This window comes from Salvelinus namaycush, chromosome 24, assembly GCF_016432855.1.
Source record: "Salvelinus namaycush isolate Seneca chromosome 24, SaNama_1.0, whole genome shotgun sequence".
Classification (NCBI taxonomy): domain Eukaryota; kingdom Metazoa; phylum Chordata; class Actinopteri; order Salmoniformes; family Salmonidae; genus Salvelinus; species Salvelinus namaycush.
The window spans coordinates 16,225,273-16,244,168 of NC_052330.1; the positions used below are offsets into that span (position 1 = coordinate 16,225,273).

General features: G+C 42.2%; 1 protein-coding gene across 1 annotated transcript in view; it reads left to right on the top strand.

The window, feature by feature from the left end:
• Positions 1-4,815: 4,815 nt before the first annotated feature.
• The window catches only part of LOC120019010 (tumor necrosis factor receptor superfamily member 21-like), a 33,605-nt gene continuing 19,524 nt past the window's right edge, over positions 4,816-18,896 (top strand). Inside the window, exons 1-3 of the mRNA XM_038962196.1 lie at positions 4,816-5,171; positions 10,938-11,601; positions 15,721-16,290. Of these exons, the coding sequence (XP_038818124.1) occupies positions 5,133-5,171; positions 10,938-11,601; positions 15,721-16,290 (1,273 nt within the window). The 5' untranslated portion in view covers positions 4,816-5,132. The remainder of the gene's footprint in view (positions 5,172-10,937; positions 11,602-15,720; positions 16,291-18,896) is intronic.

Sequence of the window (18,896 nt, forward strand, 5' to 3'; positions counted from 1 at the left end):
ATAGTGAAACCAGTCTTGTCAGGGGGTTGCAAAGCATCAGGCTACAGGCAGGATTCAGGTGCAACATTTCAGAAGGTGAATAAAACTAGATCCAAAATGTAGGTTTATAGGCTGGACTAGAGAATGTCAATGAACTCTGACAGATGTAGACTTACAAAATAACAAACAGTAATCTAAATGGCCAATAAGATATGACTGGCTTCTAAGGCGAGCACCTTTGAAGTAGTTAGAGTGCTTTTAACTTTGACAAAGAGTAAATCATTAATTTTAGTTTTAGAGAGCCATGGAACAACATGTCACTCCAGTGTAGCTTACTCTCCCTTGCCTTGACTTTAGAATGTATAATTAATGTCTATATTCATTTTATTGGAAAAAGATCACAAAATATTACAATAGCCTACAATACTTAAATAAACACTGAATACACATAGTTTGATTATAGGTGATAGAGCACTGAGCAGTTACAATAGGCTAAAGTCAAAAACTTCCGAAGATTGTAACAGACCAAGATGTCCAGCAGAGGTCAAACTTGGTGTTCCTATCGCAGCAGTTGGCTTGAAGAACACGGTCAGAGAAACATTAACCTAAGTAGCAGATGTAATAGAAACACCTGAGCGGAGTGCCCACATCCGGTTTTCAAGGGAAACGGAAGCTAGGTTGAAGATACTGTATCCATGAAAACCGGACGCTAGTGGTTTCTACCCACCCCGCATAGGCTAGAGAAACATTAAACTAACGGAGAAACAGACATAAAATGAAAGCAGAGTAGACCTACATTAGGCCTACATTACCAGTCAATAGTTTGGACACACTTACTCATTCAAGGGTTTTTCTTTATTTCTACTATTTTCTACATTGTAGAATAATAGTGAAGACATCACAACTATGAAATAACACACATGGAATCATGTAGTAACCAAAAAAGTGTTAAACAAATCAGATTCTTCAAAGTTGCCACCCTTTGCCTTGATGACAACTTTGCACACTCTTGGCATTCCTTTAACCAGCTTCTCCAACAGTCTAAAGGAGTTCCCACATATGCTGAGCATTTGTTGGCTGATTTTCCATCACTCTGCGGTCCAACTCATCCCAAACCATCTCAATTAGGTTGGGGTCGGGTGATTGTGGAGGCCAGGTCATCTGATGCAGCACTCCATCACTCTCCATCACTCTTCTCCATCACTCCATCACCCTTACACAGCCTGGAGGTGTGTTTTGTGTCATTGTCCTGTTGAAAAACAAATGATAGTCCCACTAAGCACAAACCAGATGGGATGGTGTATCGCTGCTAAATGCTGTGGTAGCCATGCTGGTTAAATGTACCTTGAATTCTAAATAAATCACTAACAGTGTCACCAGCAAAGCACCCTCACACCTCCTCCTCCATGCTTCATGGTGGGAACTACACATGCGGAGATCATCCGGTCACCTACTCTGCGTCTCACAAAGACACAGCGGTTGGAACCAAAAATCTCAAATTTGGACTCATCAGACCAAAGGACAGATTTCCACCAGTCTAATGACCATTGCTTGTGTTTCTTGGCCCATGCAAGTCTCTTCTTCTTATTGGTGTCCTTTAGTAGTGGTTTCTTTGCAGCAATTTGACCATGAACGCCTGATTCACGCAGTCCCCTCTGAACAGTTGATGTTGAGATGTGTCTGTTACTTGAACTCTGTGAAGCATTTATTTGGGCTGCAATCTGAGGTGCAGTTAACTCTAATTAACTTATCCTCTGCAGCAGAGGTAACTCTGGGTCTTCCTTTCCTGTGGCAGTCCTCATGAGAGCCAGTTTCATCATAGCGCTTGATGATTTTTGCGACTGCACTTGAAGAAACTTTCACAAAGTTCTTGAACTTTTTTGGTATTGACTGAACTTCATGTCTTAAAGTAATGATGGACTGTCGTTTCTCTTTGCTTACTTGAGCTGTTTTTGCCATAATATGAACTTGGTCTTTTACCAAAGAGGGCTAACTTCTGTATACCACCCCTACTGTCACGAACGTCGTCAGGGAAATGACCGGACCAAGGTGCAGCGTGGTAAGCGTACATTTTTCTTTATTAAGAATGTCGCCAACAAAACAAGAAACACCAAAAACGAACGTGAAGCTTACTAGGGCTATACAGGCCACTAACAAAGACAACTACCCACAACTAAGGTGGCAAAACAGACTGCCTAAGTATGATTCCCAATCAGAGACAACGATAGACAGCTGCCTCTGATTGGGAACCACATTCGGCCAAACACACAGAAATACAAAAACATAGAATGCCCACCCCACATCACACCCTGACCTAACCAAATAAAGAAATAAAACGGCTCTCTAAGGTCAGGGCGTGACACCTACCTTGTCACAACACAACGGTTTTGCCAATGTAAACTGAGATTTCTGGATATAAATATGAACTTTATCGAACAAAACATACATGTATTGTGTAACATGAAGTCCTATGAGTGCCATTTGATGAAGATCATCAAAGGTTAGTGATTCATTTGATCTCTATTTCTGCTTTTTGTGACTCTTCTCTTTGGCTGGAAAATGGCTGTGTTTTTCTGTGACTAGGCGCTGACCTAACATAATCAGATGGTGTGATTTCGTCGTAAAGCCTTTTTGAAATTGGACACTGTGGTGGGATTAACAACAAGTTTATCTTTAAAATGCTGTATAATACTTGTATGTTTGAGGAATTTTAATTATGAGATTTCTGTTGTTTGAATTTGGCGCCCTGCACTTTCACTGGCTGTTGTCAAATCGATCCCGTTAACGGGATTTCAGCCGTAAGAAGTTAATTGAAATGCATTCTAGGTGACTATCACATGAAGCTGGTTGAGAGAATGCCACAAGTGTGCAAAGCTGTCATCAAGGCAAAGGGTGGCTACATTGAAGAATATAAAATATATTTTGACTTGTTTAACACTTTTTTGGTTACTACATGATTCCATATGTGTTGAGCACGGGGCATGGGCTTATCCATTTATGGTCTAAAATTCTAATTTCAACGAATACTGAGCACTTGGCAGTCCCCATAACATTATTTTCTACTTGATTAAAACATTTGATTTGAGCACAGAACTTCTCCCCTTCCAAAATATGGTTTTATTTAAGGCAATCTAGTAACTCTGATCTGAGAGCAACAGAGATTCCCTTAAGGCGAAGGGAGTGCTATACATGTTGAAAGTCACATCTCAGCTTGAGTGCACAGCAATGTTGGCCAGGCAGGCAGGCAAATCACTAGCCAGTATCTGGCTCCATCTCTGCCTTTTCTATCCCTCTGCTAACCCACTTAGACTGATCCCCCCCCAGCAGAAAACAGAGTGACACCTCCACATACATGCCAGATGGTGTGTTGTGCTAATCTATCAATTGACTCCATTTGGAGTCACTGTCTGGGCAAAGCTCAATATCCTACATCACTGATGCTGGGCCTGAGCCATTTCTGTTCTGACACAAATGAAGTGAACCATTCCATCTGCTTTTTAGTAGAACATTTATATGGCAGTCTCATGGTAATAATGGCGGCCAATGTTGGGGATTAAATAGAGAATTTCTATTCCTAAAATGTGCAGTATCCACATGACTGTGCCAATATGAGTCCAACACCACTGTTTGAATGGCATGCAAAAACTTGTACATATCCCCTATTACAAAATATCAAGTATGGGTGAAGCCACCATTCGATAGTGGATATTTGAGCTTTTTTTATTAATGATAAAATAGGGTCATTGTCACGTTCGTCGTAAGATTTAAGTGAGGAGGACCAAGGCGCAGCGTGATAACAATACATTCTTCTTATTTATTGGAAGACGAAAACAAAACGAACACTATACAAACTAATCAAAACAACAAACGTGAAGCTATACAAACAATACGTGCAGACACTGGCAACTTACACATAGACTTAGACAATCACCCACAAACTACCTAATGACTATGGCTGCCTAAATATGGCTCCCAATCAGAGACAACGATAGACAGCTGTCTCTAATTGAGAACCAATCTAGGCAACCATAGACATACATACACCTAGACTAAACACTGCCCCATAAACATACAAAAAACCCTAGACAATACAAAACACATACATCCCCCATGTCACACCCTGGCCTAACTAAAATAATAAAGAAAACAAAGATAACTAAGGCCAGGGCGTGACAGTCATTCACATCTCCTCTCTGTGTTCCACAATGGAATAATTGTCCATTTGACATTATAAGGAGGCAAACATAGGGAAATTGTATTTGCCTTGGCCTAGTTTAAATATGCCTGGGGATGGCACAATTAAAGCACACTGAATATGTTCAATCTACTCACCTGTGCCCTAAACCGAAACAAATAGACTATCCGTCAACATTTCGATATTGAATTATCTATAATCTATGTATAACTCTATCAACATAAAATGTAACCTCAGTTTTAACCTGGTAGTTATTTTTTTTTCCTTGTGTATTTTCAATTAAACGTACCGGACATATGAAGCCTAGCCTACGTACATGTTCACCTGTATAGTGTCTACCACTGTAATCCCGTCTATGCAATTTCTTCCGGGAAACCGAGTCAACTGCGTTTGGGCAGAAGAGACGAAGCGAGATGATTTACTCCTGTTTGTCCACAATATACAGACCGATAAACAGACCACCTACCTTTTCGCCTTTGGGACAACCACTCCCATCAAAGCGGAGACAAGACCATTTAGTCATTATATACAGTATCTCTGCTTTGGGCGAGCGGCGCGCCAGTGCCGAGTTTCGTTGGTGACGTCTGTCGCCAGTACCCGCCCCTTTCAGTTATCGCCTTGCTTTGCTGCATAGACCGCGCAGGAACCTGGACCAAACAAGGCGGAATTTCAGTTGCTTATCCATCATCGATATGGGAATTATACCATTCTTTCAGAACCAAGCTCTTATCCCATACTATCTGAAGCCAGTCCACTTCGAGACACAGACTATAAAAACTGCCGGTTGAAGGAACACCAGCAGTAGATTGTTATTATTGCCTTAGCCAGTACAGCATATCTAGAATGTTTCCTGCTGATGCAGGGATGATGTACCACCTTGTGCGATGAGAAGTAGCCTAACGTTTTCTCAGAACTGGAGATGCGCATTTTCTAAATTGTCCTAGTTGATTTTGGGAAAATGCTCTGGACAATTTCAGTGCTCTGTATGTCTGTGGTGGTAAGTACCAGACACCTTTGTCTTTGGTATTGTTCTTATTATAGGGGTGCTTCCCGGCAGGTTCTCGATTTAAAGAGACAGTTTTTATTTTTGCGTTTGTTCTGTTCTAAACGTATCTGCAATTAGCCAAGTGAAGATATTGTTAACTTTGACTCTTCTATAATTCGTGAATTTTACAGGTAATCTTGTATAATAGGCTACAATATCGATTCGTTTTTTTAAATAAAAAAAGATCTATTGTCAGAACAGAATGGTAGGATGGATGAACAATAGCACATAGGCCTATATGCTATGACTCTTGCCCCATGAGAATGACACTACTATTCATCTTATTGCAGGCTACCTGTAAATGTAATTTATTGCTTGTTATTAGCTAACATTATTTTATTGTACACAATTTTATTGTAACGTGTCATCTTTAGAATCCCTGTATTCAAACAGCTTGTATGGGACTATAACCTGTGAGGTCATATATGTATTACTAGAATCATCCAATACAAAGTCTCATATACAGACTTCAGGCTTTGTTTTTCCAATGCTGGAGAAACTCTTAGGGAAAACAGACTGCGTTGAAATGCTGTACTGGATGTTGACCCACCCTGCCTCAATCCAATTTAACACTTATATTTAAGTAATGTGCTCATTTATACATAGATCCATGTATTTTTGTCTAATATCGACACTTCATACAGTGCAGGGCAATATTTATATGAGTGCTCTCAGCCAGAGAGAACATACAATCTAGGAATCTATGCATGTTTTATGTCCAATTTATACAATTTTTTTGATAACTTTTTTTTAAAAGTATTATTTGGCAAAATTCTGATACTAGGGTGGTATCTAGCCAACCTTACAGATACAGTAGTCCATCATCCACTGTAATCAATTATTGACATTTAACCAGTAAAGGAGGCATCCTTATCTTCCAGTATCACCATGGAACAGATATTATAACAAAATTATATTTTCCATTCTAAAATGTAATTGTGTGTCAGTCATTTCTGTGGTTTGGGCCCCTCTGTGTATCTCCTCTCAGGCGAGGTCCACTGCTTGTTTGCGCTTGTGTTGTTGGCAGTACATTCTGACATTAGCATGAATATTCTTCACTGGCCCATGAAGGAGGCAGCACCACTGGTGTTTGTCAGTGATAAACGAGGCATGGCTGCACCAAACACACTCACTCTTCCTCGCCGTTTAGTTGCATGATGACATGTTGCAACAGGTGCTGGGTTGGTTGTTATCTGGTAATGTAATGGCTTATGGGAAGCTCATAGTTACACATAGTTACTTTTGCACTGTTGTGGCAAACAGCCATGCCTTCCATGTAGCCTACAACAGCACAGTTAGGCTCTAAGCTGGATGTTTTTTTAGTTTTTTTAACCTTTATTTAGCTCTAAGATGGATGTTCTAAACCCGTCAAACTCAACTCTGGACCTCAAAGCTAGTTCCACTGTATTTTTTCATTGTTCAACTGTAAGCAGGGACTGGTTTAGACCTGGGACACCGGGTGTGTGCAATTAACTATCAGGTAGAACAGAAAACCAGCAGGCTCCAGACCTCGTAGGGTAAGAGTTGAATACCCCTGTTCTAGATCAGGGTTTCCCAAACTCGGCCCTGGGACCCCCCAGGGTTCACATTTTGGTTTTTGCCCTAGCACTACATAGCTGATTCAAATGATCAAAGCTTGATGATGAGTTAGTTATTTGAATCCGCTGTGTAGTGCTAGGGCAAAAACCAAAATGTACACCCAGGGGGGGCCCCCAACACTGAGTTTGGGAAACCCTGATCTAGATGATACCAGAGGCTCTGACAACAACTTTGAAATGCAGGATGTTGTGGCACATGTATGTATGTGTGATTATTTTAAGATGATGTCAGAAAAGTTCTGGTGGATGGTTTCACTTGCCCATTGTGTGTTGCTCAGAGATCTGCTTGCGTGTGCGATTGGCCTAGCTTTGAGGTGTTACCTAACACATGGACAGGCACATGCACTCACGCACGCACAGGGGTTGTCATCATGTGTACTTAACCCCTATACAATCTTAGACACATAACTGACAGTATACTTAGTGAACTGTGTATAACATCTTGTCACATGTCTCATGTAGAAAAGGTTAAGATGGATCACCCCTCCTCTCACACTAAATCCCAAGATGAGAAAGTGTTGAAACCAAAATAAGATTCTGGTTCAACATGTCACTGAACAATGATGATTGAAAACCATTGCCCAATGCCTAATCAGGTACGGTCCATAAGGGTTGTGTGTGTGTGTCTTGGGGCGGGCATGTTGTTGTTGGAGGTTGAATTACAGAGTGTTCAGGCAGGGCAGATGTAGCTGAGTCTGGCTGTCTCTCCAGGAACCAGCCTTGCAACCAGTGCAGCAGCAGCACTGCAGTGGCACGGCATAGATGGGCTGGCTGTCCTCTCTCTGTCCTCCAGCCAGGGAGGGAGCATCCTGATATCACTCACTAACTTCCTGGAGCTCAGCTCTAAACATATGAGTCGTAATAGCACTAGCCTTGCTATGGCTTTAGTATTAATGATGTCCTATCAACAGATGTATCCTATACACATTCATCATGTATCAAATGTATTAGATTTAGAGGATACTGCTGTATACAATATCTACAAACCAGATTAGACTACAGTATTTCTCTCCTTCTCTTTTTATCCTGCATGGCAGGTATGAAATGCTAAAGAGGGTTGAGGTAGATTCAGAGTAATAGGTAGTTATCAGTGATTTATGGCCACTCACAGGCGGTGTGGCGTGATGGTGGGCAGTCCCTCAGACAGCAGCAGTCTCATGACAGGATGCCAGTGGTGTGTTTTTTTTCAAACAGGAAATGCAGTGACAGGAGCCTGCTCTCTTATCTGAGCTAGAAGGGAGGGACATTCACTCTCTCGCTCGCTCGCATGCACACATTCATTCACACCACAAACCGTCAATATCTGTCAGTTTCAGACCACCAAACCAATGTCCCTGCAGTGCATCACATGTTGAATATAACCAGTTTCACACTTGTTTTTTTATTGGGTAAACGTGACAAGGCTGGAGCTGGAACATTTTGTACCTCATGACATATCATCAAAAGACAGTGTGTTGGCTGAAAATCACGTTGTTTGAGTGATGTTGCCCTTAGTTGCACCTTACTTATCTTCAAATGTCCATTGTTCGTCAGGGGTCAATTTGCACATGATGACACAAACAGATAGTTGTTACTAGATTTGTTTTTTGGAACTCAGTCAGTGTCTCAACTGCGTCTTTCTTTTCCCCAACGCAGTTAAGCCAAAATAACGCTCCCATTGGCTAGCTAGCGTTGTCTCATTCACAGGCGATCTGCGCAGAGACAGTGGCCTTCCATGTAAGGATGGAAAGTGTAATTGAACAATTAGCTGCCTACCGTAATGCAGAACCTATTATTATCATGTTTGGTAACATTTGCCCTTGTATTTATTTTCAGAGATTCAATGAGTTGTAAAAATGTTTCAGAACTCTGCTGAATTCCCTCAATTAAAGGTCAGCTAAGTTTACTAGGCTACTTAACATTACTAGCTCCGTATTTGAAGTTATATTATCATTAGTAGTCTATTATCAGGTAAAAGCATATGCTTATTATTCATAATTTCTCAAATATTTATTAGCTAATCATTCAGTCGAACATGCTATGCTACAGCCATTGAATCTGTCTTTGAGCATTAATTAAGGGAAGGTAATGGCTATCTCTGTCCATGACATTATGTTATTATATTTTTCAATCTTGAAATACAAAGGCAAATGTTATTGATCAGTGACTGAAATTTCACGCTACGTGATATTCACTTCCGGACTTGGAGACTTGGAGAGCGCTCAAAGCATTGTAGAACGCCTCTCTGAATAACGGGGCGTGGTTTTGGTTTAACTGCGTTGGGAAAAAGAAAGCTGCGTCTCAACTTAATGTTGAGAGTTAGAATAGTAGAATTGCAGGAAATTAGCTATAAAACTGCAACAACAAACAAATCTAACTAATTTGTTTACTTTTTGTTAATAAAATACTTTTGCTGCCAACAGATCCCTCTGTACATATTAAATCATATTTTTTAATCCCGGTGCTGAGTTAATGTTAGTTCATGTTTTTTTTATTTTTTGTTTTATTTCACCTTTATTTAACCAGGTAGGCTAGTTGAAAACAAGTTCTCATTTACAACTGCGATCTGGCCAAGATAAAGCACAGCAGATTGACACATACAACAACACAGAGTTACACATGAAATAAACAAACATACAGTCAATGTGTAGCGGCTAATAGTATAGCTAATACCCACCCGACTTCAAACCCAGGGATGTTGATTCAATTCTCAAGTCTGTTTTGCTGTGGTTCAGTTTAGGACATCAGGCTTGTGGGAAAACTGCTAATCTCTATTCATGTTCAGCAGAGTTTGGTCTCACTCCCCCTCCCCTCAAAATTGTCCCTCTAGGTCCCCAGCCCTCACATCAGCGAGAACAACATGTGCTTCTGAGCCAAACGGGGAGCAGCAGCAGAGGAGGCTGGTATTTTATTGTCCCGCTCCTGATGAGATGCTCTGAGAATATTAATACCCCCCACCCCACATCTCTGAGATGAATTAGGGCGTTCTCGTTTCTCTGGTAGGTCTACTGCAGTATGTAAACCATTAACAGGGCTCTGCATGTTCAGAAAGTGATGATGCAGCTCTCCTTTCTTTCCCTGCATATCGGCGGTTATAGCCTCAAACATCATATTTCTGTGGCGAATTGGCACACTGGACAAAAAAGTGAAATCAACAGAGCCACTTCCCATCCAGCCCCACATTTAAGAGAGGAAATAGAACATGTGGTCTGCCATTAGAAGGAATTTTATGTAGGATCTGCATAGGGCTAGACTGGATGTAAATTCAGTGAAAGAAGTGGAGGGCTGTTGTGGATGCGGATGGCATTTCACTGCCATGGAACACAATCAAGCCATAATCACTTCAGAGTGGAAGCGTTTACTAGTGCTGAAAGAATGCCTGTCAGTGAAAGTCAAACAGAAGGACATCACACATCAACAGAACATTGGGTACTGTGTGTGTTCACCAGATGTTATCTTGATGAAATTCCTCAATGTGCTGTTTAGAACATCAGCCAAGTTGTGGTACCAGTTATTTGAATGGATTTTCAAGTGCTCGCTACTGAAAATATGAAATATTTTTGTGTCCCTTGGATGGATTGCCTTAACATAAATATTTAACATTTTTGAAAATAACTAAATACAACCATGCCGTGTTAAAACATATATATTTAGTTTCTTTATAGAGAAGTTGAATAAGTTATTTCAATTCGTTTATTGGATCTATTAAAGGTTGTATTAACAACACCAGAAACACTTAACAATCTACTAGTACTTATGGAATTATATTTATTGATGACATAATAGACTTCTCCATTCCATGATGATGTCACTGTTAGAGCATGCCCCCTGGCCATGGCCTAGCTTCTGTCATATTACAGTATGTGGGGAAGCCAGTACAGTAGGTGGCTAAGCACCCGGTGTGAGATTGTGTCCTGTAATGTTGACTCAATGCGCTTGTTTGTGACTCACTGTCCTTTAACTATAGCCAGTTTGGGGGGTTCTATGGGTGACTTTGCCTGAGCTGTGGTTGTTTTCACACATCAATTTATTTGGTAAATCAGCTGAGTCTCTAACAGCGACTCTTATGTGTTTTTGTCTTGTCTGCAGTACATTGTCTAAACCCAACACTGTCTCTGTTGTCGTTTCTTTCTGTTCTCAGCTACTGTACAGTGTAGTTGGTGAGGCCTCCAGCCAGCCTCTGACACCCAGCCGAGGCACTGAGACAGAGGCCCTGTCTGCCCGCCACTACTACCACACAGACCCCAGCACAGGCATTCAGCTGGTCTGTGACAAGTGCCCCGCGGGCACCTTTGTTTCCAGACACTGTACCCAGACCAACGTGAGGGATTGCAGCCGCTGCGACGAGGGCACATTCACTCACGGAGAGAACGGGATTCAGCATTGCCACCGCTGCAGGAGGCCCTGCCGCGCCCCCCTCGTTGAAAAGGTCCCCTGCACGGCCACCTCGGACCGGATCTGCACCTGCCCTCCGGACACCTTCACCCAGGGGGACAGCTGCACGGCCCACTCCCTGTGCCCTGTGGGCTCAGGGGTTAAGAAGAGGGGCAACGATGTGGAGGATGTGCGCTGTAAGGCGTGCGCACGGGGGAGTTTCTCTGATATGGCCTCCAGTGTGTTGAGGTGCAGGACACACACAGACTGCCTGGCCCAGAGTCTGCCCCTACTGGCGGCGGGCACTAGAGAGACAGACAACATCTGTGGACCTGCTTCTCCCACCTCCCCCACCCTCCTGGGACCTGCACAGTCTGCCTTCGTCCAGGAGCCCTCCCCTTCCTCCTCCTTAGCTGGCCCAGTACGTAAAGGTAAGGGACAGTGGACAAGACTCCCTCAACTACTTTACATCTGTTGCTCCCCCACCAAGGTTATTTTGTTTTTCATTTCAGTATCACCCTAGATATGCCCTCGGGGGATTGTAATTCTCATGTAGAAACTCTAGAGGAAGCCCAGACTGTAGAACAGGCTTGTGTTCCTAAAATACCTGTCCCCAGATGGCTATTATTCTCCCCTATTTAGTCTGGCACGTCAAACATTGGTCCGGCTATCAGGTGCTGTACAGTGATAAGGTGACATGTTTGGTCTTGTCACAGACAACACTGCTTTGGTGGAAAACATGTTGTTGTTTCCATACCTTTCCCAGACTACTCACTTCCTTGTTCTCACTCTGGTCCGTAAAAGGTCATGTCTGTAAAACATTTGAGTAATTGCTTGTAGAGGGGAAAGGGGAGTAACCTGGGTAAACGGTTGCCCTTTTACTTAAATACATCACATGTATAGGAAGACAAGGGGAAGCCATTGGGGCTCAAGAGAGAGAAAGATTCCTTTGTAGGGGCTGTTGTTATTTCTTCCCCATTTGTCTCCCTGCCAAGTGTTATGTAACAGGTCATATTGACAATGATCACAAAGGATGCTCATCTGAAACAGATAAAAGCATTCAAGTCAAAGGTTTCTATTTTTTATACTAACCAAATATTAGGCTGTCTATATGCAGGGAAGGGAAGTCTCAAAAAATTTGAAATACTTTTGTCTCCTAGAAATTATTTAAAAGTAGTCACTCACTGACAATGTTACCATGGCAACATAGTTCTCAGAGACTGACTAACTATTTAGTTGGTGACAGTATTACCTCCACACCGGACTCATGACCGCAGTAAAATTCTATATGACAGTTGCGCCATGGTGATCCCCCCATGCACTCTGGACATGCATTGGTAGTACCCAACTCGCTGGGGCGGCAGGTAGCCTGGTGGTTAGAGTGTTGGACTAGTAATCGAAAAGGTTACAAAATCGAAACCCCTGAGCTGACAAGGTAAAAATATGTCGTTCTGAACAAGTTAACCCACTGTTCCTAGGCCGTCATTGAAAATAAGAATTGGTTCTTAACTGACTTGCCTGGTTAAATAAAAACAATCATCTTGTCTCTCCAACCACTGTGACATCAATAAAAGCACAGTATGTGCTTTTAAAACTCACCACTGTAATCGATCAATTTGAAGAAAGAAGTTCAACAATAGGTTAGAAAACATGGTTGGAAAACATGGTTGTTGTGGATGTTGTTTCAAAGCCTAACACAACCAAATGGACAATGCTTTCTAAGGTGATGATTAATTAAAAACACCCATATGCATATTAGAGCTTATGCGTAGTCCAAGCCCGACCCCAAAAAACGGAATTAGAATAATGATTGTGCCACTATACAATACATAACCTACCGCATAAAACACATGCCAGAAAAACATTTCAAAATATAAATATATACAGATTTAAGATGTATTTGGTACATAATTGGTCTAACCTAAATTAAACAAATGCAGATTTTAGTGAAGCATAGTAATAGGTCGTTTTTTATATTTTCATAATTAATAGGCGGACACATTACCTTTAGCTACAGAATATCTCACCACCGTAAATGTCCATCTCCTCCCCTCTCCTTCATTATTTTATCCAGCTCGCAGAGAGAAAGGCTGTCAACAGTTTAATGAAATATGTTTCGTTGTGAAAACATGTTACTATCGATGTTCCCGAACAGATTTCACTTGGTTTCCCAAATGAAGCACTGGTTAGCTGCAGGAACTGGGCTGGAGAGCCCATGGCATACAGAGTTTGGGCGGAATATCCCCTGTCGCGCAGTGAAATGACCGGAGTAGCCTACTGATGAGTGAAAAACAGCGTGTGCAGCCTGAGGCAAGAAACAGAGCACACGCTTTTTTTTCTCAAATAATCAATAGACTATAGTCGCTTCATGCAGCCCATATATTTTTTGATTTATAAGGCATTCTACGGTTTGTATCACTGTATCACTATCGTATAGGATGTTTCAAATGATCACTTTTAAAATTATATATATTTTACCTTAATTTAACTAGGCAAATTATTATTTTCAATGACGGCTTAGGAACAGTTGGTTAACTGTCTTGTTCAGGAGCAGAACGACAGATGTTTACCTTGTCAGCTCGGGGATTCGATCTTACAACCTTCGGTTACTAGTCCAACACTCTAACCACTAGGCTATCTGCCGAACCTACTGCTCAACATAGCTCTGGAATGGCAAAAATATCCTTTCTATTTTATTCAGCTGAGTTCAATTATATTCTTCTTACTATAAAATCATATAAAATAATGGCACGGGATTTATAAGCATATCTTGTCTGATAAATGAACAAGTCTACAGCCGTTGGCATGGTGCATTGCCAGATAACATACAGTCGGCCAACTCATATTCTGTTCTTCTGAAATGCAAATACATCTACATGTCATAAAGTTTCTTTGGACCTGCCTAAAATAAGTAATGGACTTATTGTGATGGTGTATATTCAATTGATTTATTAGACTTTTTAAATGTAGATGTTCCAAAGGCGCACATCAGCGGCTTGTAAGCTTGGAGGCCTAGAGATGCTAAACGTGTTTATGTTAATTAACAATCAGTTACCGTGAGACCGGCAGCCTTTTGCATGACAATAACCGGCAAACAAAATTTTATGAATGCCACAGCCCCTCGCAGGACTTTACTACTCTCTCTTTTATTTTTTGTTCGGCTACTGCTTTTGTCCACAGTTTCATCCCAGTTTCGTCAGTAGTATTTCACGATGTCAACCACCCATAGAGGAGCATTAATTCCACTGCTATTTGTCTTGTGTGTAGATTCATAGCCTTTCACTTGGTTAACTTGCCCCCTCATTCAGTGAGAATGGCTGAGGGGTGTTCCAGTCCCACATGTACTACAGAGATCCCCATGCCTCAGTCTCAATGGGATGGGATGGGGAAGAGGCTTTTGCACAAGAGCCACCAAGTCATGACACTGTGTCCCCATACAGTGAGGAACTGAATGCATTGCAGTTGAGATGAATATGCCAATAACACAGCTTGCTTCTGGATTACCTGTACACTGTTAATAGGATCCCAAGGATTACCAATGATCCGGGTGCCAATCCCAAAAGCATCCCCCAATATGATGCCATTATGAAATTCTAATCTAATCTGTTAAGTACTATAGTAGACAGGGGTATTCCAGTTCAGGGTTAGGGAGTTTTTACAGTATTGATTTAGGTTCAGTGGAAGTAAACACATCTCCCCTATTGATTGGCAGTTTTTGTTTCTACAGTAGCCTATAAAGGCAGTGTAACTTTGACATTTGGGCCTGCTCTTTGTTTATGTTGCAACAGTAATATCCAGTTCTATCTCAATTGACTAACTGCCACATGAATGTGTTTAGGCATATATTGTTGACTTCTTTTCAACTCAAAAGCTAATTTATTTCCATGCTGAGACTGGAGCTGTAATGGAATTTACTCCAGCTTTAGTAGAACACTATATGAATTTTGTATTTTTATTTAACTAGGCAAGTCAGTTAAGAACAAATTCTTATTTATAATGACAGCCTAACAGGGAACAGTGGGTTAACTGCCTTGTTCAGGGGTAGAACAACAGATTTTTACCTTGTCAGATCAGGGATTTGATCCAGCAACCTTTCGGTGACTGGCCAAGCCCCAACTAATCTGACACGAGAAGAGCACTAGATTGCTCCTTCTACAGCTACCACATTGGGGCAGCAGGCAACTGCTCTAACCACTAGGCTACCTGCTGCCCCCTGCCATCATTAGGCGAGCTAAAGTTAGTTACCTGCCGCCCCAATGTGGTAGCTGTAGAAGGAGCAATCTAGTGTTCTTCTCGTGTCAGATTAGTTGGGGCTTGGCCAGGGCGGGGACCTTCCCTTCCACAGCTGTCCAGCAGATTGCCTGTGGGATTAAAGTTTGACAATTTCTCCCTTCTGTGTTGTTGTAGTCTGGATTTAGCCTATCTTTGGACTGAATTTAATTATCTTTCTCTGCATCTCCCTCCCCCTTTGTCTCTCTCGCTTTTTCTCACTCTCCTCCCTCGTTCTCTCTTTTCATTTCTATTTGTGTTTGTGTGGCTCTGTGGGTTAGACAACTTCAGACTGACAGCAGGTGCTGAGGACTTAGAGCTCTTACTGAGTGCCACAGGGATTCTACCCAGCCATGGCCAGGATTCCCCCCCAGCAGGCTCCTCCGAAGCCAGCCCCGAAGACAATGGAGAGGTCCTAAACCTGGCCGCTACGCCTGAAGCCCAGGACTCCACACGGACTCTACCACACCACAAGTACTCTGTTCCCAGTGATAACCACCGCACCCACCCGGCGGCCAAAAACCGGGCCATGGATGGCATGGAGGATGGAGCTGGTGTGGAAGTGGGCAGATGGGTGCAAAGCTCAGGGTACAGGCCCACGCGGAGGGGCTCCCCCAGACCCAGCACTCATACGCACTTTGACATCAATGAGCACCTGCCCTGGATGATCGTGCTGCTGCTGCTGCTGGTGCTGGTGGTGATCGTGGTGTGCAGCGTGAAGAGGAGCTCCAGAGTTCTGAAGAAGGGGCCAGTCCAGGACCCCAGCAGCATCATTGAGAAGGCAATCCAGAAGAAGACCTGCCCCCCGAGACAGACCAAGGAGAAGTGGATCTACTACTCCAACGGACAGGGTGAGTGGGCGCTTTATTTTACCTCTCAAAGGTTTATAGAAAGAAATGCAACTTTGGTGATAAGTCTTTTCTTATGTATACTTTATAAAGACAGAAAATAATTTAACAGAAAAATATCTATTTTTGGTACAAAGAGATATTTGCGAGACTTGCGAGACTCTCAGCCGAGAAGACTGACCATCTGTTGATCTGTTGTAGCACCAGTGGGGGAATCTAAATCCAATTCTTTCTGCGCCAGAGAACACTACACATAGCAGAACAGTATGGCAGTTACACAAGCAAGGGCATGGTCTGCAACAGACTGTAACTGCCACCTCTCTCTCCCCACACGTATCTCCTCTTTCTCTACCTTTCCCATCCTCTTTTGTCTCACTTTCTTTTTCTACTTCCCTCTTTACCCCCTCTCCTCACGCCTTACTCTCTTCCTCTTTTCATTCTCTCTCTGTCTCCCTGATGTGTCTGGTTGTGTGTAACCATGGGAGCCCGGGTGGCCGCATAGGGCTGATTGGTTAAAGTAGTGAAACCACAGTACTGCAGCAGGCAGGCAGCAGGAAGAGCGCCGGCTGCCACAGCCTGATGTCAGCCTCAGATATCCATCTGCTTGTAAGCGAGAGAGAGGGAGAGCTCCAACCCAGTGCAGTTCAGTTCAAACCAGATTTTTCCAGTTCTCTGTGGTTGGAGAGAAGCTCAACTTTACCATTGCATAGACACATGCCACCCTGGAGAGGGTGAAGGGAGGGCTGGAGAGGCCTCTGCTTTCAGAGATATGTCCCACTGGGCACTCCACATCATTTCAACGTGGTGTGTTGGGTAATATTTGGTTGAGACAGTAATCAATGAGATTACAACCTATATTCCCCCACTCAAAAAGACAGCCAAAAGTTAGTTGAATTTCTAATGTATTATCATCTCTATGCTTTCAACCATCTAAAATTACAACCAAATTCCAATGGAAAAACAATGTCTGATTTGGGTTTAGTTGTCACCCAAATGTCTATCACGGTGCTTTCAACCATTTAAAAGCACGGCAAAGTTCAAATGGATACACAATGTCAGATATTTTGTTAATTTATAGAACAGATTCATCTATTATCACTGTGCTTCATAATAGTAGAACCAAATGGCCTGAACTGCAGTTGAGATCACATTAAAGTACACGGTGCAAGTGATCAATGTTGTTTGAGATTCTGCCCAGATTATTATAGCAATTGTGAAGATCTCCACAAACCTATGATGACCTATGTATGCTATCTTGAATATGCATACTTTAAATGATTACAGAAAAATAAATGTATAGTAACAGTAACTTAAAAATGTGGCCATGGATGTGTGTCTCATTTTAAGGTTGAATGTTAGTTTGTTAGATAGCCTTAAGTTTAGGCTATTTACTGTATTACAAAAGTAATATTGAATTGTGTTTGGTTGACAACGCAACCATCGAGAGCATCCTGACTGGTTGTATCACCGACTGATATGGCAACTGCACTACCCTTGACCAGAAGACCCTACCGAGGGGTGTTGCGGACGGCTCAGCGCATCACTGGGGGTGAGCTCCCAGCCATCCAGGACGTACATGCCAGGTGGTTTCTGAGAAAGGCTCGAAAAATTGCCAAAGACTCCAGCCACCCAAGACATGGACTGTTCTCCATGCTCCTGTCTGGCAGGCGGTACGTACAGGCGCGTCAAGTCTCAGACCAACAGACTCCTAAACAGCTTCTATCCCCTGGCCATAAGACTGTTAAAATGCTAACAACTACGCAACATGCATCAATTTCAACGACTTTACTGAGTTACAGTTTACAGTATATAAGGAAATCAGTCAATTGAAATAAATAAATTAGGCCCTAATCTATGGATTTCACATGACTGGGCAAGGACTCAGCCATGGGTGAGCCTGGGAGGGCATAGGCCCACCACTTGGGAGCCAGGCCCAGCCAATCAGAATGAGTTTTTCCCCACAAAAGGGCTTTATTACAGACAGAAATACTCCTCAGCTCTCCCTCAGACGATCCCGCAGGTGAAGAAGCCGGATGTGGAGGTCCTGGGCTCGCGTGGTTACACATGGTCTGAGGCCGTTTGGACGTACTACCAAATTCTCTAAAACGACATTGGTGGTGGCTTATGGTAGAGAAATTAACATTAAATTATCTGGAAACAGCTCTGGTGCACATTCCTGCAGTCAGCCTGCCAATTGCACGCTCCCTCAAAACTTGAGACATCTGTGGCATTGTGTTGTGTGGCAAAACTGCACATTTTAGAGTGGCCTATTATTATCCCCATCACAATGTGCACCTGTGTAATGATCATGCTGTTTAATCAGCTTCTTGATATGCCACACCTGTCAGTTGGGTGGATTATCTTGGCAAAGGAGAAATTCTAACTAACAGTGATGTAAACAAATTTGTGCACAAAATGTAATAGAAATAAGCTGGGATCTTTTATTTCAGCTCATGAAACATGGGACCAACACATGTTGCGTTTATATTTTTGTTCAGTATATTTATCCTTCTACTGTTCACTATTACTCCTGTTTATATATACAGTATATATATATATATATATATATATATATATATATATATATAGATATATATATATATATATAT